At 44.3% G+C, this 25,506-nt stretch overlaps 3 protein-coding genes and 1 long non-coding RNA gene across 8 annotated transcripts; 2 read left to right on the top strand and 2 right to left on the bottom strand.

Moving 5' to 3' along the window:
* Positions 1-468: 468 nt before the first annotated feature.
* On the top strand, positions 469-4,896 carry LOC4346961 (uncharacterized). Its single transcript, XM_015756982.3, has 7 exons — positions 469-986; positions 1,944-2,084; positions 2,183-2,548; positions 3,002-3,244; positions 3,503-3,595; positions 4,011-4,211; positions 4,361-4,896. Exons 1-7 carry the CDS (start codon positions 603-605, stop codon positions 4,571-4,573), a joined length of 1,641 nt encoding a protein of 546 aa, XP_015612468.1. The 5' UTR covers positions 469-602; the 3' UTR covers positions 4,574-4,896.
* A 1,510-nt stretch (positions 4,897-6,406) lies between these two features.
* Positions 6,407-9,871, top strand: LOC4346962 (protein EDS1L). The gene is made up of 3 exons (XM_015757167.2): positions 6,407-6,829; positions 7,848-8,615; positions 8,964-9,871. Exons 1-3 carry the CDS (start codon positions 6,452-6,454, stop codon positions 9,681-9,683), a joined length of 1,866 nt encoding a protein of 621 aa, XP_015612653.1. The 5' UTR covers positions 6,407-6,451; the 3' UTR covers positions 9,684-9,871.
* A 138-nt stretch (positions 9,872-10,009) lies between these two features.
* On the bottom strand, positions 10,010-11,702 carry LOC136351078 (uncharacterized). The gene has a single exon (XM_066303924.1). The coding sequence runs from the start codon at positions 11,554-11,556 to the stop codon at positions 10,366-10,368; it is 1,191 nt and encodes a 396-aa protein (XP_066160021.1). The 5' UTR covers positions 11,557-11,702; the 3' UTR covers positions 10,010-10,365.
* A 2,250-nt stretch (positions 11,703-13,952) lies between these two features.
* On the bottom strand, positions 13,953-24,495 carry LOC9268766 (uncharacterized). 5 transcript variants are annotated; one of them, XR_010734848.1, is made up of 9 exons: positions 21,485-21,940; positions 20,600-21,220; positions 19,560-19,604; positions 18,127-18,556; positions 17,828-18,000; positions 17,143-17,402; positions 16,889-17,051; positions 15,527-16,808; positions 13,953-14,382 (listed from the first exon to the last, which is right to left on the bottom strand). It is a non-coding gene; the product is annotated as an uncharacterized lncRNA (long non-coding RNA). The 5 variants fall into 5 exon arrangements; XR_010734845.1 differs by having other exon boundaries at positions 18,127-18,564; XR_010734846.1 differs by lacking the exons at positions 13,953-14,382; positions 21,485-21,940 and adding an exon at positions 23,671-24,495 and having other exon boundaries at positions 16,573-16,808; positions 16,889-16,991; positions 18,127-18,564.
* Between the last annotated feature and the right edge of the window lie 1,011 nt (positions 24,496-25,506).

Genomic DNA, 25,506 nt, shown 5'->3' on the forward strand with positions numbered 1-25,506 from the left:
GCATAAAAGCCCTCGCTTTTACTGATATTTCCTTATAGAACCCAATCAAACTTTTTTCGTTTTAGTATTTTTTTCATTTAAGCCCTTATTATTCTAGAATATTAATCTAGAATATCCAATACGAAGAAGACAAAATTTGGAAAATGGAACTGCGCTCGGAAACATAAAAACTAAGGGACTCTTTCGCAAAAAGTTTGATCCCTATCAGCCACTCCCCCGAAACCCTAGTATATTTAAAACTCAAAACATTTTACACCGTAAAACGGAGGAATTACCTGCGACTTTGTTCCTAACCGATGGGTGCAATATGAGTGCAGACGACCATGGGCCCAGCAGGTTCCTAGTAGACTTCGTCGTAGTGGGACCCGGAACCCACTCAGATTCGGATCCTCCCCAAAAAATCCAAACCAAAATCCACGCGTACTCCTCTCGCAACAACTACCTCCCCCAACCCCAACCCCAACACCCGCCTTGAAAGCTCTCGCCGCGATCGCCAGCGCGACCAACGAGACTCCACGCCACGCCACGCCACCGCAACCCCCCTTTCCCCCACCGCGCAAGCCTCCTCCCCCCCGGAAAAAGTCGCCGCGACCGCCGCCGCGATGGCGGCCGCGCGCCACCGCGGCGGGGGCACCCACGCCGCCCCCCTACTCCTCGTCGTCCTCCTCCTGCTTTCCATGGGGCGGCTGCCGCGTGCCGCGGCGGTGGGGCTTGGGGGTGGCCTGGGGGAGCTGATGACGAAGGTGCCGTTCAGCCCCGGCGACGTGCTCCCGGTCCTGCCGAGGCAGGTGTCGTGGCCCGTGATGAACACGCTCCACAGCGCCGTCGACCTGCTGCCTTCCTTCGTCGCCGCCGTGGCCCCCGGGGCGGCCCCCTCCGACGCGGCGTGGAGCGGCGCCTGCTTCGCCCGGAACGAGGCCGCGCTCGAGCTCACCCCCGGAGATCGCAACGGGACCGAGCTGAGCGGCGCCGTGCTCCGACTCAAGGTTTTGCCCCCAACTCAGGATTGGAATCGTGTCGCGGGGGGCGGTTTCCGCCGGATGTCGTGGAATTAGGTGGAATCGGTTGGGCGTGTGGTTGTAAATTAGCTCAGTGTAGGCGTGGGGAGTGATTGGAACTATTGATGAATGGGCTATATGGGCTATCACGGATGCTTCAGCCTAAATTAGGCAGAATTGCCTTAATGTGTAGTTGTAGCTTGGTTGTACATTAGGCAGAATTAGCTCAGTTTTGCCGGGTGTCGTGGAATTGGGCAGAATTGATTGGGTGTGTGATTGCAACTTAGCTCAGTGTAGGCCTGGGGAGTGATTGGAACTATTGAAGCATTCAGTCTAAATTAGGCAGGATCACTTTCGTCTATCATTGTAGCTTGGTTTTATATGAGAATTGGGAGTGGTAGAGGGTATGAATTGATGATGCAGAATTGATTGCTAGCTGGTTATGTAAGTAGCCAAAGCTACTTTTGTAGATACAGTTGCATTAGTGCTCTTTGTGGTGAGGATTCAGGGTTACTGGGTTAGAGACCTTTCTATCGAAGTCGCACTCTAATTAGGCGATTAAATTTTGTATTGTCTTTAGTGGAACGTGCAATTTTGTTTAGAAATTTCTCTTTGCTTGTATTTATTTTGTTGGGACAAGAAAAAAGATCTGAGCTTTTGAATGATATTCTCAGTGTAGTTCTGTTGATGTAAATTATGAAATTTGCTTTATACAACTGTAATGTCAACTTTGGTAGAACGTGTAACAATGATTACACATGTTAGGTGATTCATAGACAAAGGTAGAGTTGCAACATCATGGTTACTTCTGATGACTTTTCAAAAGTTTTAATCTTTTCTTGTTCATGCAAAGTGCATATCAAATTATCAGCATTGGCAGTTAAGATGATTGTTGTTATTATGAGTTTGTTCTTAACATATTTTATTTTTTGTTGTTATATGCAGACTGCTTCAGCTAAGAGTTGGACATGCATGGATCTCTATGTGTTTGCAACACCATATAGGATAACATGGGATTACTATTTTGCTGCTCGAGAACACACTTTGGAGATTAAATCATGGGAAGAAGAAGCGGAACTGGAATATGTGTGTTTTCTTCCCAAAGTTTCTTTCCCTCCTTTTTTTACCATGCAATATCTTATCAAATTAATCTTAATGATACAATCTTTCGTGTTTGTGATCAGGTGAAGCAACACGGCATCTCTGTTTTTCTCATGCCATCTGGGATGCTTGGAACTTTGTTATCTTTGATTGATGTCCTACCTTTGTTTTCCAATACTGGTTGGGGTCAACATTCCAACTTGGCCTTTTTGGAGAAGCATATGGGAGCTTCATTTGAGAAACGTTCTCAGCCTTGGGTTACTACTATTAGGAAGGAGGATATACATTCTGGTGATTTTTTGGCTCTATCGAAGATACGAGGACGCTGGGGTGCATTTGAGACACTAGAGAAATGGGTGACTGGTGCGTTTGCTGGGCACACCGCAGTTTGCTTGAAAGATGAGAAGGGTGAAGTTTGGGTTGCGGAATCAGGCTTTGAAAATGAAAAGGTATAGTTTGCTGAACTGTCGTGCGTCTTGAAAGTTTGCATGATATTGTCTACATGTGATATGTGTGCTAGCATTGAATATCGATCATGTCCTATTGCTTTCTCTTTTTTTTTCTATTGTTTGTGTTGAATATTGATCATGTTAAGCAATTCACTAAACAAGTAAATAGTATTACTTGTTATGCTTCTGCTCTGAAATTGACACTTTTCCTCTTTAAACTCGTCCCTTTGGTAAAAATATTGTGTTGAGCCTGTAGGCCAGCTAGAGGTTTGAACTTATTGTCTGGGAGGTTCATTTTAGTAGTCAATCTGCAGTTCTTGTGTTAAATCTTGCAGCACATGCACTAATTTTCTTGCCCCCCTTCAAAACTTATTCATTCATTTTATTCCTGTGCATAACATTCGCATTTGTGTATTTTTCTTGATGATACTCTGTTACAAATTACAATAATAGGGAGAAGAAATTATTGTTATAGTTCCTTGGGATGAATGGTGGGCAATGGCACTCAAGGATTCGTCAAATCCTCAGATAGCCCTTCTACCACTACATCCTGATGTACGGGCCAGATTCAATGAAAGTGCAGCATGGGACTATGCTCGAAGCATGGTTGGAAAGCCTTATGGCTATCATAACATGATATTTAGCTGGATTGATACAATCGGAGACAATTATCCACCTCCTCTTGATGCAAACCTGGTATGTCATCTTTGTGTTTGATATTTTAGTTCCAGCATCGCCAGAGTGTACACATGTTCTATTGTGATCTTTTTGTATACCTATATGGGTGCACACTATATCAAGATTGTGCTCTTAACATAAACAAAACTACTAAACTATATGGGGGTTGTTGAGTGATGGAGCATCCTGATGCATCCAAATTGATTCAATCTTAATTTCTGTAACAGTATTAGTCATTTTTGTATATTGCTAAGTTCCATAATACATTGTTTTCAGGTGATGGCTGTTATGTCAATGTGGACTAGGTTACAACCGCTTTATGCTGCAAACATGTGGAATGAAGCCCTTAACAAACGACTTGGGACTGAGGTCTGTGAACAACTCTGTGCATTGTAATGGTTTCAGCTTTATAAAAATTGGACTACAGTTCTGTGAAACTACTCTTTGCCACAATTCATACTTTGGGTACTGATATTGCACTAATAAAATCTACACTGTTGAAATTGTCTGCTAACCCTACGGTGATGTTGTCACTCCAGTTCAGTTTTGGTTTCTACATACTTGTTTGGACGTTGCCTAGTCTTAGGCAGACATGAAATAAGTTGGCTTGATTTCCCCTCTTCTTTTTGACTGAAAAACAGTAGGGGAGTTTTCCCCCTTAAACTAAGTTGCTTATTGAAAGAGGCATAAACAATTGTTTTATTCAATTTGCTCCTGCCACAGTTTGTTTTTCATTGCTATACTCAGCTACTAATTTCATCTCCTCTGCATTTTTTTTATATAGGGGTTGGACCTTCATGGGATCATTGTTGAAACTGAAAGACGTGGGATGTCTTTTGATCAGTTGCTCACCATCCCTGAGCAAGATGAATGGGTTTACAGTGATGGTAAATCTACAACATGTGTTGCCTTTATTCTTGCAATGTACAAGGAGGCTGGAATATTCACGCCTTTTGCAGAGTCGATTCAGGTGACCGAGTTCACTGTAAGTACCTAACTACTTGTCCAAGTTGCAGGAAAACACTGTGTTCTTCAACATGTTTGAATTCATTTCGTTGCCATCATTCTTCCATTGGTTGATGCCAAAAGTTCCGAAATTCCCTACACCAATCTGACTGTCTACTTCTGCCTCAGATACGCGACGCGTACATGCTCAAGATTTTCGAAGATAACCAGGCCAGACTTCCAAGCTGGTGCAACACAGAATCTGACAAGCTCCCCTTCTGCCAGATCCTGGGGGAGTACAGGATGGAGCTACCGGAGTACAACACAATAGAACCGTATGCCAAAATGAATGAGAACTGCCCATCTTTACCCCCAACGTACAAGCGGCCAGCGCGTTGCTGACACTGTGCCCCCACAACTGAAAGTAGGATGTTGTTTGAAAGTTTATCATGTAAGTAAATCATATTGTATATAGGTGTTTGATAGATCGCAGTTTTCACACGTAAGGAAGGTGACCCTCAGGTTTCTGCCTGTTACGAGAGCTGTTCTTGAGCTCAGGCATCCAATATGAAGGACTGACCTGTCTAAGAATTTGCTCACAACACAGAACTTTGAAATGATATCTACTGAAAAACTGGCTCTGATAAGTTTTCGGCTTGAGGAATCAAACCGATTCTAGAATAATTTCAGTGGGATAAATGCATTCTCAATTTTCTGTTGGATAATGTGCTTTGAGGAATTGGATAATGTGATGCTTCTGCCTTTTGTTCTCTAGTGCTATATGGTACTATAAATTGGCTAGTACTACTTAAAAGTGACTTTTGAAGAACTTAAATGAAGCTGCAAGTACCCTTCTTCATGGAGCACATGGTCTATAAGAAATGATTGGATATTCTTGTCACTTCCACCATGTATCCAAAAAGGGAAAGAAAACATTCAAATTAAAATTTGCTCAGGTTGTATACAGGTAGTTATAAACCGTAAATGACAAATTGGATGGAGAGCCTGATGCAATATCGAACTGGTAAAATGCCCTGTGGGTGCATGCGCTTTCCACGGTTTCTTTCCCTGTCATTTGCTAATTGAGGGGGTGTTTAGATGGGGCTAAAACTTTTTATTCCATGTCATATCGGATGTTTGGACGCTAATTTGGAGTATTAATCGTAGACTAATAAAAAAACTAATTTCATAAATAAGAGCTAATTTGCGAGATGAATTTTTTAAGCCTAATTAATCCATAATTATGAAAAGTTTACTGTAGCATCACGTTGTCAAATCATGGCGTAATTAGACTTAAAAGATTCGTCTCGCGAATTAGTCTAAGGTTATGGAATGAGTTTTGTAATTAGTGTATGTTTAATACTCCAAATTAGTGTCCAAGCATTCGATGTGACAGGGACTTGGAATAAGTCCATGTTTCCCAAACAGGCCCTGACTTGTCAACTGCACATAAAACTTAAAACTTATTTTTTAAAACACTGAGTTCTTTTTTATCGTAGTCTATTTTTGAATTAGAATTTAAACCACAAATAACATCGTATAAAATTTTTACTCATAAATTATATTTTATTGCTTAGTTCATTTTTTTCACCCTCTATGTGTTTAGTTCACACCAAAATTGGAAGTTTGGTTGCAATTGAAACGATGTGATGAAAAAGTTGAAAGTTTGTGTATGTAGGAAAGTTTTGATGTGATGGAAAAGTTGAAAGTTTGAAGAAAAATTTTGCAACTAAACACGGCCTATATGTCAAGCAGATATGGGTAATCAGATCTGCTCGATCTTACCACTTTCGTAAAAAACAGAAGTCAAACCGAAAAATATTGCGTTGTAAAGTTGGGGCACGTAAAACGAGATATCTATTAGCTCATAATTAAGTTTTAATTATTATAAAATTGATAATTAGATATATTTGATATTTTAAAGCAACATATGTATAGAAAATTTTCGCACGAAATATATCATTTAATAGTTTAAAAATCGTGCTAACAAAAATCGTGATAAAATGTTACTAATCTCATAAGAAAAAAGAACACTACCGCGGCCAATATCGCTAAACATCAGGGGATTTCTTGTCCCTGTCTATCGTGCCAGGCTACCAGCCACGGCGCACGAGTGCGAAAGGCTCGAAGCTGCCCCATTGCGACAAGCAACACACACCCACCCACCACACCACTCCACCGGTTCGGGCTCGAGCCGCAGCCGCCAACGTCCCAAGCGACCGAGCCAAGCGCGTCACCCGCCACACTGTCACAGACGCGACGCGCTCCCGCTCCCCGACGATGCCGGCGGCGGCGGCGCTGTCCGACGACGACCGCCTGGTCGTCGCCCACTGCGCCGCGCTCTCCTTCCCACCCGCCTCCCAGCCGCCGCCCCCTCCCACCACCTCCTCCTCCTCCTCGGGCGCCGGCGCGGGCGCCTCCTTCCAGGTGCACCACGCGTCCCACCCGTACCCCTGCGCCGCCTTCGCGTTCCCGCCCTCCTGGTCCGCCGCGCCCGGCTGGGCCGCCGCGGGGCGCGCGGCGTTCGGGGACGCGGAGGTGGACCCGTCCCTCTTCCCGTCGCTCCGCAGCGTCGGGAGCGGCGTCCCCGCGCGCGCCAACGCCGCGTTCCTCGCCTCCTTCGGCGCCCTCCTCGACGGCTCGCCGCTCCAGTCCGAGGTGAGCTCCCCCACCTCCTCCTCATCGAGATCTCGTCGTCTTCGAGTTCGAGGTCTTTTCGGCGCTTTGCTGTTTCGCTACCTCTGCCTTTTGCTGTAACAACAGAAGAACATGCCTTTCTGTGAAGCCTTCCATTTGGGTGAAATGGAGTATATTCATTTTGAAGACGAAGATAACTTCAATTGTTCATTTCGCATCGCTGTTTCGCGCTCTAGTTGTATGTAGGATTTTGATTTCTACGCGATTTAGAGATCAAGCAGAAACTTATAACTGTCGTTGCTGTTGGCTTGTTTCTCTGTATCTGAGTCAAATTGCAGTGATTAATTGGGCTAATCACCTGGGTTACTGGGTATGAGATGTGTACAATATTGTTGCGTGAACACGCGTGGATTAAACTGTGCTTATTCAGCCAACTAGGGAGCTCGTAATTGTGGATTGGGGTGTTTGGAGATCAGTACACTTCTCTTGAATTGTGGTTAGGGGTTATAGAATTAGATAACCTCCTTTTGTGATCTGTGTTGTCCGCAGTGGCTGTTCTAAGGAGTTTTTCTTTTGGTTTCGATGCTGTTTCTTTTGGCACATTTTCGACTTGCAAAGTTCTTGATAATATTCACTTTTGATTTGAGTCTACTAAAAAGAATAGGAGATGATAATTCATGGTTTACAACAGTTCTAGTGTGCTAGTAGCTATATCCTACACCTTGGTTGCTAATCGGTATTAAAAGTAGTTTGGTTATAGTACCTCTTTGTTCTCTATGAAAAGAGTCGAAATGATCTAGAGTACCTTATTTGACCAAAAGAGACCATCTTGAATTCAACATTAATATAGTCAGGCAAGATTGTTTCTTCTTGTTGTCAGCATAAAACTTGTCTTAGCTCCATCCGATACCATCTTTGTATAAAAAGAATGATGATCTTTTTTTTAAGGAAAAAAAGAATGGTAATCTTGACATGGTATGTTTTTATTTGAATTTATTTCACCTGATACAAATAAGTGATTGTTTGTTTTGAACTATAGGTATCTAGAGCTGTGGCAGAAGAGAAGCGTATTGTATTCACAGGCCATTCATCAGGGGGTTCAATAGCTACCCTTGCTGCCATATGGTTTCTTGAGACCTGCACCAGGAGAGGCAGTGTTAATCAGGCACACCCATTTTGTGTAACCTTTGGGGCTCCTCTTGTTGGAGACAATACCTTTAACAATGCTGTTCGAAGGGAGGGCTGGTCACAGTGTATTTTGAATTTTGTCGTGCCAGTAGACATCATCCCCCGCATACCACTTACTCCGCTTGCATCTGCCACAGAAGGAATTCAAGCTGTTCTGGATTGGTTATCCCCTCAAACTCCGAACTTCTCGCCTTCTGGGATGCCACTCATCATAAGTCAGTTTTATGAAAATTTACTGAGAAGCACACTTTCTATTGCGAGCTATGAGGCCTGTTCCTTCATGGGATGCACTAGCTCGATCTTAGGAACATTGACTTCCTTCATTGAGCTCTCCCCTTACAGACCCTGTGGGACTTATCTTTTCTTGACAAGCAGTGAACAGCTGGCCGTTCTGACAAATTCAGATGCTGTATTGCAGTTGCTATTTTACTGCCTTCAGTTGGATCCCCAGCAACAATTGCGTGATGCTGCTGAGAGAAGTTTAAGTGCTCATTGGCAATATGAACCAATTAAGCAAAGCATGATGCAAGAGATAGTTTGCGTGGATTACTTGGGAGTGGTTTCATCAACACTTCCTGGTAGGCAGATGAGTAGCACAATAGTTGGAGGCCTTGAACTGGTAAGCAACACTTACATTTCTTCAATAAAGAACTGTGGGTTGCATATGTAAAAATATGAATTTCCTAGTGAAATGCTATGTGTCAATGCAACTTACTTTGAAAATTATTGATGTTGCTTTTAGCGCCAGGTGTGCCATTTATTACATGACCAAATTCAACACCACGATATTTTGGTCTATGTTAAATGCCAATGGACACATCAAATTGATATAAGTGACCATGTTCACGTTCAATCAAAATCCTCAGCTACCACCTCAACATTCGTAATAATTGATTAGTGTTTTCCTTTCAACAATAAAACTGAAGCCTATCTGTTGTATTTTTATAAAATGGGTTGTTTATTGCAGAGCAAGGAAGCTATGTTGAGCCTTTCTGCAGCTGGACAATGGGAGAAGCAAAGGGAGACAAACCAGGCAAAAATAGATGGTGCAAGCTGCACCAAAATTAGGGAAGCCCTCAAGTCTCTGAACGAGTACAAAAGGACATGTGAACTCCATGAAGTGAGCTACTATGATTCCTTCAAGCTTCAGCGTGAAGTACATGACTTTAATGCAAATGTTAGCAGGTTGGAACTAGCTGGACTCTGGGATGAGATAGTTGAAATGCTGCGAAGGCGTGAGCTGCCAGATGGTTTCGAAAGCCGACAAGATTGGGTGAATCTAGGAACCTTGTACCGCCGGTTGGTTGAGCCCTTAGACATTGCAAACTACTATAGGCATTCCAAGAACGAGGACACTGGCTCCTACCTCTCCAAGGGAAGGCCAAGACGTTACAAGTACACCCAGGAGTGGCACGAGCAGTCGCAGCGCATCTCCTTCGGTTCTAGCCTTGAGTCTTGCTTCTGGGCAATGGCTGAGGAACTCCAGGCTGAGATTGCTAACGGCAAAACATTCGAGGATGTGAGAGATAGAGTAGTTAAGCTTGAGAGTGATGCTCACGGATGGTCCATGTCTGGAAGTTTAGGGAAGGATATATTCCTGAGCCGTTCTTCTTTTGTGATTTGGTGGAAGACGCTCCCGGAGAACCACAGATCTGCATCATGCATCGCGAAACTTGTGCCCTGGTAAGGAAGCTTTACATTATATGGATAGAATTATTTGCCTTCACAATGATGAGGCAGGCATTCGTGGCATGTTGCAACTACTGCCACTGTAACTGTATACCATATGCATGAACTTTGTAAATATGCTACTTCGCGTTTTTGTATCCTACACAATACAATCAGTTCAAGTTGAACCATTTGTTTCTTGCATCATTGCTGGCTCATATGTTGGCCAATGCGGTCAGCAAGGTTGTAGCCGCAAGCGATTGCCTAGGAGTTTGTTCAGGCAAATTTTGTGAGCCTGAATTGCTGCTGAATGAGTTAAAAAAAAATGCCGCCTCCAATTTTTTTGGGTCTAAAATTCTGTATTGATGTTGAAGATGAGGTTTAAGCTGCTACGCTTGACTTAATAAAAAAGAGTCGTAGATACATGCATATGCTCCCTTCAGATTAAAAAATATATCAAACTTAAAAAAAATTGACTATAAATATATTCTAAAATATTTGCTTTAGAAAATTGAGATCATTTGTATAGATTGATCTTAAAATACATTTCAATAAAATCATAATATCATATATACACACATATGTGTGTGTGTTTGTGTGGCAAAAGTTATAACTTTTGGAAACCGGGTACTTATCCAAAACAACGTTTATTTTTAATCTAGAGGGAGCACTCTATAAATTGGTACGTAGATCAATTGATACTAATGAAGGTCAACCCATACACCATAGTACACCCTCTCAGCTCCCCAGTTTTCTCTAGTTTCTTGCTGTCCCAATTTGTACGACCACACATCTGCACATTTTTCGCAGCATGTGCCATTGCTGTGATCCCCCATAGTGGAATACTTTGTGTTGGACGATGATGATTTTGGTACAAAGGCTAATTCGCCATCGCGAGAGATAATGTTGACATGGATGGTCTCAGGCCATTTGTAGAACATCGGGAGGAACACCCTGTTTTGCATCCACTTGAACTTGGTCTTCTTCACCATGGATGTGAGTGTACCCGTGAACAGCGTTCGCCCCTGCAGACTCTCCACCTGCTCCCACTCCATCCTCTCCTTGTTAAGCACGATGACATGTACCGGTGTCCCACGTCGACCAAAGAGGACGGCCATAAGCTCGCCCTGATCAGACTCAACCAGGTAACTGTCGTGGTACTGTTCGAACCCGAAGCTCATGGGCTTATCGAGAATCTTAAATCCTTCCGCGTGCTTGCATGGGTCATACACGGCCAACCTCCCATGTTCGCCGAGAAGGTATATCGAACCGCGATGGAAAACCGGGTTGGTGACGGGCGATGGCCTTAGCCGTGGCCCATTAGCGTCATACTCCGTCAGTGTCCAGTCCTCCCACTCGCCCTCGTCGCCGTCGCCGATCTGGCTGGTGTAGCCAACCGCGAGCGGGAGAACCGCATCGATCCCGAACATCCTCCGCGCGCCGCTGCCGCCGTAGACGACGAAGTCGAAATGGTCCGCGTACGCCGCATGCGGAGCCTGACGAACAGCGCCGGTCACGAGGTGGACATCGAGCGCTAGCCTCGGCTTCTCGAGCGCGAGGTGCCGCCCGGTGGCGCAACAGATCTTGGCATCACGGGCGACGTCGTCGTCGCAGCTGGCCACCACCACCTCGAAGGTGTAGTGGTAGTAGGGGCTGTAGTAGCGGAGGTTCGCGGCGCCGACGCGGGCGGTGCTGAGCAGGAGCGGGGTGATCCACGCCGGGTAGAAGGGCGGCACGGCGGAGCGCCAGTGCCGGCACGACAGCGCGAAGCTCGGGTGGCTCGACCACCGCAGCTGCTCCAGGACCGCGGCGAGGACGTCGAGCGGGAGGGACGACCAGTCCCGTTCCTCCATGATCGCGTGCGTACGTTCTTCTTCTTCTTCTTGATCCATCGATCGATCGGTGGTTGATTCGTGTGTACATGGGGGGCGTCACGTACGTACAACGTACATTTTAAAGTTGCGAGACCGTGCGTGCGTGTTCGCGTCGGGCTCGGTCACCGGATACGACGCGACGTCCGTACGCGTGTTCGCGTCGGAATACGTACGTACTGATACCATATACGCGTGGATAGCGGGAATTAATCTGAATCTGAGGCGGATTCGCAGATCCAGTGCATCACGGCCTCACGGGTATTTAAAGGAAGGGGCGCACAGTATGCCGTACCTGCCTGGTTGCTTGCAGCCGTAGATCGTTACGCATACAGGTACGTATATATGTATTTAATTTAATTTTCATTTTACTTATATTTATATATTATTATATATATATTTATATTTATATATATTAGAAAAATGTTCACGCGTTGCAACAGACGAAGGCTATTTTAATATTAATATTGTTATATATTGTGAAATTCGAGAATCGCTTGGATATATATATTTTTGGAAAATCATGAGCTGTAATTAGTAGTTCAATCATTTCAAATTAGCATGCGAGTTTTTTTAAAGATATTTCTTGTATGACTCCTGTATTTCTAAAAGCCAACGAACTTAAAACCTAACTCAAATACGGGTCTATATTTGCAAAAGCGAACGAACTTAAAAATCAACTCATACACGGATAACGTACCAAAGTACCAGAAAAATATCTTCAATTTTTATAATAGTGGAGATATATACTTTTTGCAACTAATCATGAAACGCGGGAATAGCCCTATGCGATTTATTCCTTTACGAATATATATATTAGGGTCCTTTATTCTTGTCGTTATACCATCCTCCACGAGTAAACTTCAATTTTTTTTTATGCAGCTTAGTACACGTATTGGCTAACTCACAATGCAGATAGGGATCAAAGAAAGCGAAGGTCCAACATCACTGGATCCTAAATTAGCTCCGGTGTTATGGTTTCATAACAACTATGATCAATATGTGGAAGAAAGTGATGACGAGGATGGTGAGGTAAGTGGTGATGATGAGGAGGTGAGCGACGAAGACGAGTTTAGTGCGACAAGTGATGAGGATGAGTCCATAGAGGAAACCGATGACGATGGAATAAGCGACGACGACGACAGTAACGATGATGAGGAGGAGTCTAATGAGGTAAATGATACCTTGCTCCTCTACAGCATATCTAGCCAACAATTGCTAGCCAACAGCGGACTAGATGATTTGAAAGACCTCTTTTACTGGATAACACCGCAAGGTTGGCTGCTCATGTTGCACCGTGACTCGCATGCGATCTTCTTGACTCGCATGTGATTCACATCTCAGAGAATTAATCTACCCTTCGATCAAGATAGATTTCTCAGAAAGAATTATACAAGGTGCTTGCTATCACACAAGCCTACTGATTCAAATTGTGTTGTGCTCGTCCTAAGCCTTCATGACACAGTGTTTTGGTATTGTCGTCCTGGAGGAATGCAGTGGTTTAAACATGAGTATCAGGCTAGGAGGTTTTTCCGTCACCGTGGTACTGTCATTAAAACTATGTCTCTTATGACGGCAGTGGGGGGCAAGTTCTGCACGGCGTTTTTTAGCACTGTCGTGACATTAGATTTCTCCCCGAATCCAACATTTGATATTGTTGCTGTTACACTGGTACAAAATTCAGTGTACAACTTTAGGGAAATCTACTTGTTAGAATCAAGAGGGGAGTTGTTCTGCTTGTACTTCTACCCTCCAGGAGCATGTTCTAATAAAACAGTGGAGATTTCTGTTTACAAGCTGGACATACCAACGACAGCTTGGGTGAAGGTGGACACACTTGGTGATAGGGCGTTTATTATCAATACCAGGAAGGGCTACGGAGCATCGGTCAATGCAAAAGAAGCTTGCCTACAGGAAAACTGCATTTATTTTTCGAGGCACAGAGACAAAGGACTATATGTTTACAGTATGGAGCGTGGAACTACTGCTGCAATCAATCCCAGTACAGATCTTGTAGATGATGTGGCAGCTCAAATATTGATGCCCGCATCTTGATCCTATATTAATTTTCTCTTTATTTTTCCCAATGACCAGGGGGTGTATAAAAACAAAAGATTGTATCCAATGGTTCAGTTTATGTCAATGGTAAAAACAAAATACTTTCCACTACCCCCAAACAAAGAATGAGAAGGAAGACGTCGCATGCATATACCCTTATGTATAAATAAACTATATGAAAACTACACGTTGCCGCAAAAAATACTACTTCCTCCGTTTCACAATGTAAGTCATTCTAGCATTTCCCACATTCATATTAATGTTAATGAATCTAGATAGATATATATGTCTAGATTCATTAACATCAATATGAATGTGAGAAATGCTAGAATGATTTATATTGTGAAACGGAGGAAGTATATGTCAATGGTAAAAATATAATATGTGAATAACGACGTGGATGCACGGTACAATATAAATACTTTTGGGACTACCTAACCAACATGCGATAGAAAATCCCTCCAATTTTTTTCAAGTATAACTACAGTATAATCATAGTGTAATTACATTATAACCATTCACCAATCGTAAAAAAAAATGCTTAATTTGGAGGGAGGGAAGTTTGGGCTTTGTGTTGAATAGAATGGACTGGACCGTACTGAGTCACAAGTCACGACCGTGAGATCGTTGCGCCGCACTGCTGCACGATCATCCATCTTCTTCCCTCCACGCCGACGGCAAGGAGCGTGCTGCGGCCTTGTTCACAATCACCGCGTCGTACGTGTGCATTCGTGGAAAAATAGGTTCACTTTGGGTCTCTCATCTTGTTGTCAAGTTTGAATCGCATCCCTAAACCGCAGTATCAGAAATCTTAGCCCCACTAAGATGCAAAACAAGATTAAATTAGGTCCTCAAGTAGTATAGATAGTTGATTTCGCTAACATGATAAATTGACCTGGTCCCGTACTCGTGCTAGCGTGGAAAAACAAAAAATAGGCCCTACATAACATTCTCAGTCTCCTCCCTCTCTATTTCCCATGTTATTGGCATGTCCTCCCAAATTAGGTGAGGCATCCACGGTGGTGAGATACTAGCTGAGCGGCCTCGGCGATGGGGAACGGTGTGGTGAGCGGTGAGATGAAGGAAACAACAAAGTGAATGGTGAAAGAGGCACAATGAGGTGGTGGTGGCTGCCGCCGCAGCCATGGCCGCGAGGTGGGATGGGGGTGGGGACGGCTCGGGGACAACTGGTAATAGGGTGGTGGACGCCAGTGACAGCACCTACGGGCTACGGGCCGAAGCATGGGATGTTGAGATTGGTGCCAAGGAGAACTTCAGGGCGAAGATGACAACTCGTCCAAGGATGGTGACATCGACTAGCCGTTGCTAGGTGTTGATGGCCGTTATAGACCAATTTCGACCGTCAATATAACTATAATAAAGGAGAATTAGCTAAGCTTATAATGCATATTTGTTTTAGAATAATATAGTTCCACCTTGTTGTTTCAAAAATTATGAAAAAAAAAATCTACTCTCTCCATTTCAGGTTATAAGATGTTTTGACTTTGGTCAAAGTCAAACCGCTTAAAGTTTGACTAAGTTTATAGATGAATATAGCAATATTTATAATAACAAATTAGTTTCATTGAATCAATAATTGAATATATTTTCATAAAAACATTGTCTTGAGTTGAAAATGTTATTATTTTTTCTACAAACTTAGTCAAACTTGAAGCAGTTTGACTTTGACCAAAGTTAAAACATCTTATAACCTGAAACAGAGGTAGTAATCAACAACAAACCACCCCATGGTCAGAAAAGTTATTGCATGTTCCCATTACCTTGGAAACAAAGCTGCAGATTGTAGGAAAAAAGTGCACAAAAACCTTCAATATATTTAGCTCAAATCGAGCAAAACTAGCCCAAGAAATCACCTCCTAATATGCTTCAAAGCCACACAAAAAACCAACAAAAATCTTGTGATTCGATTTACCTCCTCCAATAGAAGAAGCCTCATGAATTTCTCCAACAATCCCTCCACTTTTTCCCACCCTTTTTTTTTCTCTTTTATTTTTTCTTCCTCTTATCTTTTTCTCTTCTTTTCCGTTCCGCTCCGCTCCACTAACTGCGCGCTCGCCCGCCTGCTCCAGCCGCTCGTTGCCGCTACCCCCTCTGCAGACGAGAGGAGAAAAAAAAGATCGCTGGCGAGAAGAGAAGAAGAAAAGAAAGAAGAAAGAAACGAAATGAGAGATGCATGGCCCACACCATTCTCTCACTTACATGTGACCTCGCATATTTATTTTTTTTCTGACTAGGATGGCATGTCAGCAAAATTAGGCATCTATACTGTCTCGAGATTTTTTTTTTTTTTGATGTTTTTTACATTTCTGGTATTATAGTTAGGGGACCTTAGATAGACTGGCGTAAAACTGTGGTGAACTTCGGGTGGGTTGGATTTAGGTTATATGTCAGCCCATTAGCAGGCCTAGTACTGCCGGCCCACAAAACAACGAAGCGATCTCGCGTCCCCTGTCCACTGCCCTCCCTTCCGCCGCCGCCTCCTCCTCCTGTCCCCTCCCTAAGCTCTAATCTTCCGCCGCCACCGCCACCGCCGACGACCCCGTCCCCCTCCGGCTCCGATGGCGAAGACCACCAGAGCGTGGAAGGCGCAGGCCGCCAGCGACCGCAAGGACAAGGCAGGGCAGAAGGCTGCGGAGGACAGCTTTCAGTGCTCCTGCGGAAGATTCTACAAAGGATCTACCACAAGGGAGAACGAGCATACGCAGAGATGCCTCGCCAAGCGGAAGGAGGTGGCGGCCGGCCGAATGGCGGCGGAGGCAGCGAAGGAGGCCGCCAACGAGCCGTAGGTCAACAGGAAGGCCCCGACCAGAGAGCATCTAGATCTACAGGTAACGCCTCGAGAGCCATCTAGCTTGTTGTTGTTAATTGTGATTAGCAGTTTAACACAATTGGAGTTGCGAGTTACTGATTGTGCACAATATATCTCTTCAGTGGATTCTCTGCAAAATAATACTGATGTAGGTGAAATGATGTATAAATAGAAATCACACTCGAGTAGTAAACACACCAGTTGGCTCAACAATCTACAGTAGAGTGTTCACAAAATTTTGGCCCTAGTGGTTGGGAGAAAGGAATTAGGGTCGACAATACAGAGAGCTCAGTTGTCAGTTGAACTCACACTTGTGATGGAGTTGTACTCACACTTCACACAGCAACTGTAGTCTTTTCTCAGGAATAACTTTTGCTTGCATTTCCTTTTTAATAAAATACAGTTTTAGCTGAGGTAACATGTAAGATCAATAAATAAGAGTACTAGATTTTTTGAGTGAGTCACCTTTGGCAAATTGACATAATAGTTCACATTGTGGAACTTCATGGTGAGTGGCTGAAAAGGTTACATTGCCATGGTCATGTCTCGTGCAATAGCTCCCATTATCCTGAAAAGGCCCAATGCCATTTGATGTATAGAGAATAACAGCAACATGAAACAAAAGAATCTGCACATGGTATGTTAGATCAACATGAACAAATACAAAAGATGTAGCTAGTTAGGCATATTGATCAAAAGGGTACATGTCCTGGGTATACCTGTCAACCATTGGTGCAAAGCCTACCGTGTAGTATACAACACATGACCATACAACAGCTTCAATAAAGGAATATGGAAATCTTAGTATCCAATTTGGAAGTGAGAGCCCATGCAGGATGAAAGAAATTGTCTCCCTGTTTATAGAACACTGGAAGTCGAGAAATATTCATGCCAGATAAAGATTCCCATTTTGTTCATCAACAGGATGTAATCTTGTCCGGAGAAACAGTGTGGATGTAATGATCCCAACAAAAGCAACCTGCAAAAAATCAATCCATTCCTCAAAACCCCAAGTGAAGACAATGATAACATGACTTCACATAATATTTTTCAACCAAATCATAGCAAATTTGGTAGAAGTGAAATGAAATGAAAGCCATTCAAGTATAAAATTCTGTATGTGCAAATTACAGGTGACAAGAATCTGGCAGAAGTAACGCAACATATATATTGTTTTATTTCATACTTGATAAGACTAGTCCATATATTGTAAAACTCACTCAATCTGCATGTTCCTCATAGTTAACAAAATTAACTATTCTGATAAATTATTAGAAGTAACAAGAGTCACGACGTACTTGGGATGTTCTAAAAGTGTAGAGGAAACAATTACGGCTTATTAGAATAAGCTCTCTGGCAAAGCATGCCCTAACAAGGCTAAATTTTGGTATTGCAAATTTCTACCTGGGAAGAACCTGAGGAGAATCTTTATTACCACACGAACTACTTAGATTGGCCTCCAAATATGTACCATACTGGGATTCTTTGAATACAGCAGCCATTTCTGATGCAGAAATAAAGATGTGTTGTTTTGACTGATCAGACCAGTGCCGAGCTTGATATTTCTTTGAAATCACCTGGAAAAAAAGTTACTTGCATGTAAACTTCAGCACGCCCACAACTTCTATGAGCACTAATTCAACTGAGGCAATTCGACGCTGCAGCAAGCATATTAGCATCGCAAGAAAATGAAATGGGCTTACATGCTCTTGCTCAATCCACCAGTGTCAGCAATGTTGCTTGCTCGACTGTGGATTCCTTTGATCACTGCTGCTGCTGCCTGCTAATGCTCGAAGAGAAGGGAGGTGCAGACCTCCGGGGAGAAGATATGGGCAGAGGCGAACCCCACCGGCGCAGATCAAGTTGCCGTGTGCTCAATGATTCCCTCTGATTTGGGTCACGGGTGCAGGTGAGCTTGCCGTGTGCTCAATGATTCCCTAGCCACCTCTGATTTGGGTCACAGGTGCAGGTGAGCTCGAAGATCTGATTCTATATCACACCTGGCCACCGCCTAGTTGCATTGTCATCCGCCATATCGCCTAGGCACTTGCGGCAATGCCTTGATGCCATCTTCTCCATACCGCCTAGGCACCGATGTTGACTGCCTTGGACCAGCTAGGCAGGCCCTCCCGCCTAACAGGCTGAGTTGTGTCAAATCATAGCGCTAACCCCGTGCTTAGGGCCAATTTCTGGAACACTTTAAACGAATTTTTTTGCATTCTCTTTATATTAAAATTACAGTTTATGGTTGATTGTAGATTTTGCGTAATACATGTTATCTGTTTTCTATAGCTCCTTACATGCTAAATATTTGAATATGCAAACCATTAATTTGTGACTTGTTTAATTATTGCAGGTAGGACAGAAATGATACTCGAAATGCCAGGAATAAGTGTTACTACATGCATGGAGACTTTTACATAGACTTTTACTATTGTAATATAAAATGGCTCTTTCTTTATCTACGATAAAATTGAAAGTCGTTCTAGTATAAGGGAAATGAGACGTTATTCGAATAGCTATCATGATTTACAATCTTATTCATGTAAATGAAGTTCTGTGATTTGACTGCATACAAACGCTATATATCTCTAGCATAGCTATTTCTTGGGGCAATTTTGTTCAATTTAAGGTATTATTTGCGGCAATTTTATTAAGGTAAAGATATTATTTGGGGTAATTTTGTTCTTGTCCCCACACTGAGATACACTTGTGATTTTATCTATTAGTTCTGTACTAAATGTTCAGTTATTGTGACATATCAAAAGGTTGTTTTGCATGCAAAAGTTTACTATACCATGAGACAACAAGTTTATCATCTTGTAAGTATGTGATAAAGTTGTTTGTGGTGTATTATCAAATGTAGAATAGTACGAATTAATATTATCATGCTTATCAATTGTTTATGTTGTTGTCTACATTTTGTGCATGAAAACTCGAACTGCACCATGGTCTTTGTGGACAATGTGTTGCATACAAGACCTTCACCAAGAGTAATGCGATCACTTGATATAACTTTTACAATAAGAGTTGTTTGTATTTGTGATGTAAATTTATTAGGTTTTTATACTCTCAATGTTAGCAGAAAAGCACATACGTCAATCTAATTAAAGTTCAAATGAGATAGCAGACACACCTTATCATTGCATACCTCTCAGGGATTCCACGATGATTGGACGATCTGACAAATTAAGCAAAGACGTATAAATGATATTCATCCAAAAAAAATTAGATCATGTTCATCCACACGATAAAAAATTACATTGTACTTTGGAGGTTAAAAAGACATCCGAAGTATGACTATCCAAAGATCAGACTTGGCATTAAAGGCAGTTTATCGAATTTTACAGAAATTTTAACTGAGGTGGTTCAGTTTCTATGAAATTCCTCAGTTCAACAGAAGACCGGAGGTATGCTGACATACCATTTTTTTCACACGTCCCTGTGGCGTGTTCGGATTTGGGGATAGAAATGGAGTATTGATCAGGATAAGATTGGCTAATTCAGTAATCCTAACGACGGAACCTGTCCCCATAGTCTAAAATACCTAGGTTCGTAATTAAGAGAGTTGATGTGACAAGATAAAGCTTTTGCAAGATTATAATAAAATTAAGTTTGAGTAGACCCATGGAAAAGGTAATTAACTTCATCAATTCCACCTTTTTAGTCACTAAACCAAAAAAATAACTCAAATAACTCTCTTGCCAGACTTTTAGCAATTAACCTAACATCGACCAACCTTATCGCGGAGGATCCAGCATACAGAAGCAGTGAGTTATTAATCGTGATCCTTTTAAGATGAAGCCTAATAGCATACTAATCGTGATGCTAATCAAGCATTACTACCATGATACTATACGGTAGACCAATCGTAATACTTCTCAAGATTAAGCTATTTATGTAGCTACCATTCCGGTGCCAAATAGTTTAACCGTGCAAACCATAGAATTAGATGGCCCGTTCAACAAAATTAAAGGAAAAAAAGATCATGTGCATTTATTTTATAACCGTGCAAACAATATTGTAATTACCAGCACTCATAAATCCATTCATTCCAAAAAAATAATAATAATAAATCCATCCATTCGAGTTGCGTTTATCTAGAGGCAGCACATGACCTGTACCATCATTAGAAACATAAGGATGTGATCACTTAGGTAGATACAGATAACTCACCTCCATTGTGGTTACCGGCCATATCAAGAGGAAGCCGGATGAACATGAACGTAAAACATTTTCCAACCTCTAAAATGAACGGTCTTTTAAAAATCCTCATGTGAATCCGCATAGTAACAATCTTTCAAAATCCTCGTGTTAATCCACAATAGTAGAAGTCTTTCAAAATCCTCGTGTGAGTCCACATAAATACAGAACAATTGGAATATTGGAATGGCCGTGCATTTTAGCTCAGTTTGCAAAACTATATATCACCAGTGATTGAAGAAGGAAAAAAAAAACCATCACTCTGACACCTTTTGAAAGACAACCCAGAGGGTGAAATGAACAATATTTGGTACCGGACACCCAAAACGATGTGTGTTCCTTTATCCTCCTGAAGCGACGAAATTATGGATCTCTGACTTTATAAACCACACCATAATAAGATAACCGATCTCTGAATTTCATAAACCACACCATACTAAGATAACCCCTTCCGTAATTACCATCCCGACAGAGATTGAGCTTCCTCGGCAGCAGTAATGGTAAAAAAAAAAGCTTTCCGACTTGGAGCACTGCACATCCTCCATGCTCATCAAATCCTCTCCCCAAAATAAAGTCCTCCTCATGACCTCAGAGCTACAAGAACGTTGCAGAATGGTGATTAGATTCAATACTTATATCCGGATCGGACAGACAGCAATTATACTGACTTTGTAAATATCTTATATCATGGATGCTCGCAGAAAAAAAAAAAGCTCATGATCGAACACCGAAGAGCAGGAAGATCTAAGATATCCCTGTAGTGGAAATATGTATATAATATATAAGAAAAAAAACATAAGAAGGAATCAAATAACCACGCCTCCACCCGACATCAAAAGCGAAGCGAAGCAGATATACCCCCAGGTCTTCGCGCATCGGAGGCCCAACGCCGCCGCCGAAGAGGATCCGAGGCACCGGCGCCGGTGAATCTCACCCACACGGCGAGAGCACGACACCGATCCAGGTCACCTCCCGGCGACAGATCCACGCGATCTGCACCATCATCCCGCTAAGCTTTCTCTCTCTCTGCTGTTCTTCCGATCCAACAGCAGATCGAGAGGGAGCTTTTCCTCTCTATCTCGAGAGAAAAAGAGTCCTGATAACCGCCACGGAACGCATCCGGCGAAGAAAAGCTGTCGTCGGCGGCGAGGAGATCGATCTCCAAGGCACCCCGGCGGCGGCCGGACGCTCCCCCACACGGTGCTGGCCGGCCCTGCGTGGCGGCGGCGGCGCCGATCTAGGGTTTGGGCGGTGGAAGGAAGAAAGGGGAGGCCGAGAGAGTCGTACGACGCTGATGCAAAGGATGGAAAAGATAAGATGTGGCCACAGGCTTTTGCGATTTATTGCTGAGCCTCAACTGCGCCATGCACCGGTGCACGCGGTGTACAGAATCGATGCGAGTGGGCCGCGTTGGATCGGTGACGCGGTCCATGAGCCTGGTCTACCCAATAAAGCTGTCACCTACCTGACGCGTATCCAGTGTTGGTGCTTCGTACTTCGAGAAAATTACCGCGTTTTGTAGGAGTAGACCAATCACAAAATTACCGAGAAAAAAATGATAATTCCAGATACTTTCCTTTCCCTTCTCTTGTGAGATGACGAGATGTTTCAGAAACTTTTTTACTAGCTTTTTACACGTCATAAATTGTTTATATTTTACTTACATCCAACATGCGTCGTATATATATACTCATATATCGTACTTTTATGCGGTAGTCTTCTCTTCTTTTTAGGCCATGTACAACGTTGACCCTAGCTTGTAGTCTCAAACCTACACATCTGATACGCTCATCCGTGGTAGTGGGGACCGTGGCTTTGCAGGCCAATTCCGCGCTTGCAGAAGAACCATACAAAGCGCCGCGCCTGGCTTGGGGAGGGTGAAGCCACGGCACGAGGTCACGCGTTGGCGGAGCCGGAGCCCTGTGCGTCGCCTCGACCGGTCCCCAGATCCATCGCCACCGCTACTCCCCGCCACCGACGGTCGCGAAGAAGGGAGGAGAGGAACCGCCGTCGTTGTGCCCCCTGCCGCCCGATCCGGCAAGCCCGCGCTCGGATCAGGTGAGCCCGCGCCCGGATCCAGCGAGCCCGCACCCGGATCCAGTGAGAACTCCTCCCTGCCGCCGGTGGCCCCTCACCGTCGCGACATGGGGGGTGGGAGGGGATCCGCCGCCGCCGGTGGTCTCTCAGCCGCAGCGGGAAGAGGGGGGAGATGGAAGAAGCCGGCGGCCAAAACCGCCGCTGCCGCCATGGGGCTCCGTGCATCGCAGCTTGCAGAGAAGACGCGGGAGAGAGGCCGGAGGAGACGCGGGGGAGATGGGAAGCTCGCGGCGGTGTGAGGGACTGGGAGGGGAACGGGTCTCGCCGGCGACTTCGCTGGGTAGGGAAGGGGTCTCGTCGGCAGGTGGATTGGGAGAAGAAGGAGTGCCGATGGTTTCGGCGGAGAAGACGATAAGGCTCGGAGAGAGAATAAAAATCTGTGGAGAATACGAGAAGACTCGAGAGAGAGAGTAAAAAAAGGATGGGGAGAGGCTGACAGTGGGTCCACATGGTGTTTAGGGGTGCATATATACTTCTTTTAGTTGTTATAGGGATCAAAATATAAAGTTTTAATAGGTTTGATAATAAAATACACTACAAGGGCTGACATATAAATAGTTAGGGGCTGAAATGTAAAATACATTTTAGAGTGGTTTCCACTCTAGGTAGTGTAATCTTTGTATGGTTCTATCTTACGTAGTTGGTTGAGACCACTGTTGCTTGTGGCTACCATTATACATGCCCTTATCTTTGAATGGAGAACGAGAGCTTCATCGTAATCTTTTTTATTCTTCCTTCTATCCGAAAGGGAATTTTGTATCTATAGTTTTTTTTAACTAGAAAATCCCTCATAGAATATTTAGAAGCAGCTATAGTATGCTATAATATACTCTCTCCATCCCATAATATAAGAGATTTTGGATGGATATGACATATTATAGTGTAATGAATCTAGAAATACGGTATTACATTATGGAACGGAAGGAGTAATTACATTATAACTATACCATATTAAAAAGAATGCAACCGTGGTGTCAGTTCCCACCAGACCACCAGGCTGACTTGTGCGGCCACATTGTCGGTGGGAGGGGGCGCCGGCGCCGGATCCACATGCGTGAGGGGCAGATAGGCGGTGGCCGGGATCCACGCGGTAGTGGGAGCGGGCACCGGATCATTCTAGGCGCGTGGGGGACGGAGAGGCGACGGGATCTGTGGCCTGCGGGGAAGAGGAAGGGGGCGCCAGATCCGCCCTTCCCATCTCCAACGCCGGCGGATCCTTCGCGCCTCAATGAGCCACCGGCGCCCCCGACCTACTCCTGCCTGGCGCGACGCCCCCGGGCTCCTCCCTACTGTTGCCCAGTGCTCGCTCCGCCACCGTGCCGCGTCCACCTCGGTCGCGCCCAGCCGCCGCCCAGGCCCAAGCCATGCGTCGCCGAGGCGCCACGCCACCACCCCCACACGACTCTCCCCATGGCCGCCCACCGCCGCCTTGGTCACACGAGCCACGTGCCGTCGCCTAGTGCTAGCCGCGCTGCCGAGCCCGGCCGTCGGCTCCCTCTCCCTCGGGCGCTCCTGAGCAGAGGAAAGACAAAGAAAGAAAGAGAGAGAAAGAAACAATAAGGATAGAGAAAGCTTAGCGCACCGCTCTCGATTTGCCGCTGGCGCTGTCGCCGCTAGGGCCGCCCGGCTTCGGCGTCGCTCGCGCCACGTGCCGCCCTCGATCTGCCGCTGGCGCCTCGCGCCGCCTGCCGGCTCCGTCGCCCGGCAGCCTCGGTTCCTCTGGTGGGGGAAGAAAATGGAGGAGAGAGATAAGGCTTTCCTCCGGTGGGAATAAAAAAAGAGAGGAGAGAGGGAGAGTTGAAAAGTAGTAAAAAAGATGGCACCAGTGGTACAAGCAATTTGCATTGTGGAACATGTAGCTTAGTGCCTGTTCACTTTGATGCCAAAAAAAACCTTATCAAATTTTAGCAACTATGCCAAATTTTGGCAGGATTTCTTATATAGTTTCCAAAATTTGGCAGCAAACTAAATGTAGCTATTTTTTTTGCAACTTTACCAAAATTTGGTATGGTTTTTTTTGCATCAAAGTGAACAGGCCCTTAAGGCGTTTCTGGTCTACGTGGCCCACGAGGAACGACAAATACAAGTGACGCACTGCTAATGCCCTAATAGTCCACAAGTGTTAACATTTTTACATTCAAATCCATGACCCCACATGTAAGTCTAACACATTTTACGTTTAAAACATTACATGATTTAAGCATTCGCTAAGCTGGGTCTGTACTCGCATATGAACATAGGCCCACATGTCAGTCTGTAGGCGACTGGGAGCAGAGCAGCGGCACGGCATTGAGGTTTGCGGCGTCGAACGGCGTCTCGGCTGGGTTGCGATCAAAAGAGAAAACGAAGAGGAGCTTACGGCGAAGTTATAGGTTGTCTTGTTGCAAGCAGCGGTGACCGGAATCGATGGCGATAGCGGCGGCTTAGTTCGATGTATCGAGTCCCCTCAAGGGATTTGAGGTCGCCGCCACGCTCGGCCACTCCTCTCACGGGGGGACTCGATCAATAGGTTCGTGTAATCGTGTCAATACGCATCTTCTCATACTTAAGGTTGCACTTCAGTTGTCATGCAAATTAAGCTTATTGATTAAACCAAACTCAAATCACAAATATGCAAACCATAGTCGTGCATTACAGCCTCAAAAACAGGTTCAGCTGCTGAGTGGAGACAACATTACTGAAAGGTGATGCTACTTGTCTGTGGAAGTGAATGGGGGCAGACGACTGTCTTCCATGGCGCGTACGGAGGCGTTGAGATGACTCATCTTTGGCGGCGGACGGAG

This window comes from Oryza sativa, chromosome 9 (genome assembly GCF_034140825.1).
Source record: "Oryza sativa Japonica Group chromosome 9, ASM3414082v1".
NCBI lineage: Eukaryota > Viridiplantae > Streptophyta > Magnoliopsida > Poales > Poaceae > Oryza > Oryza sativa.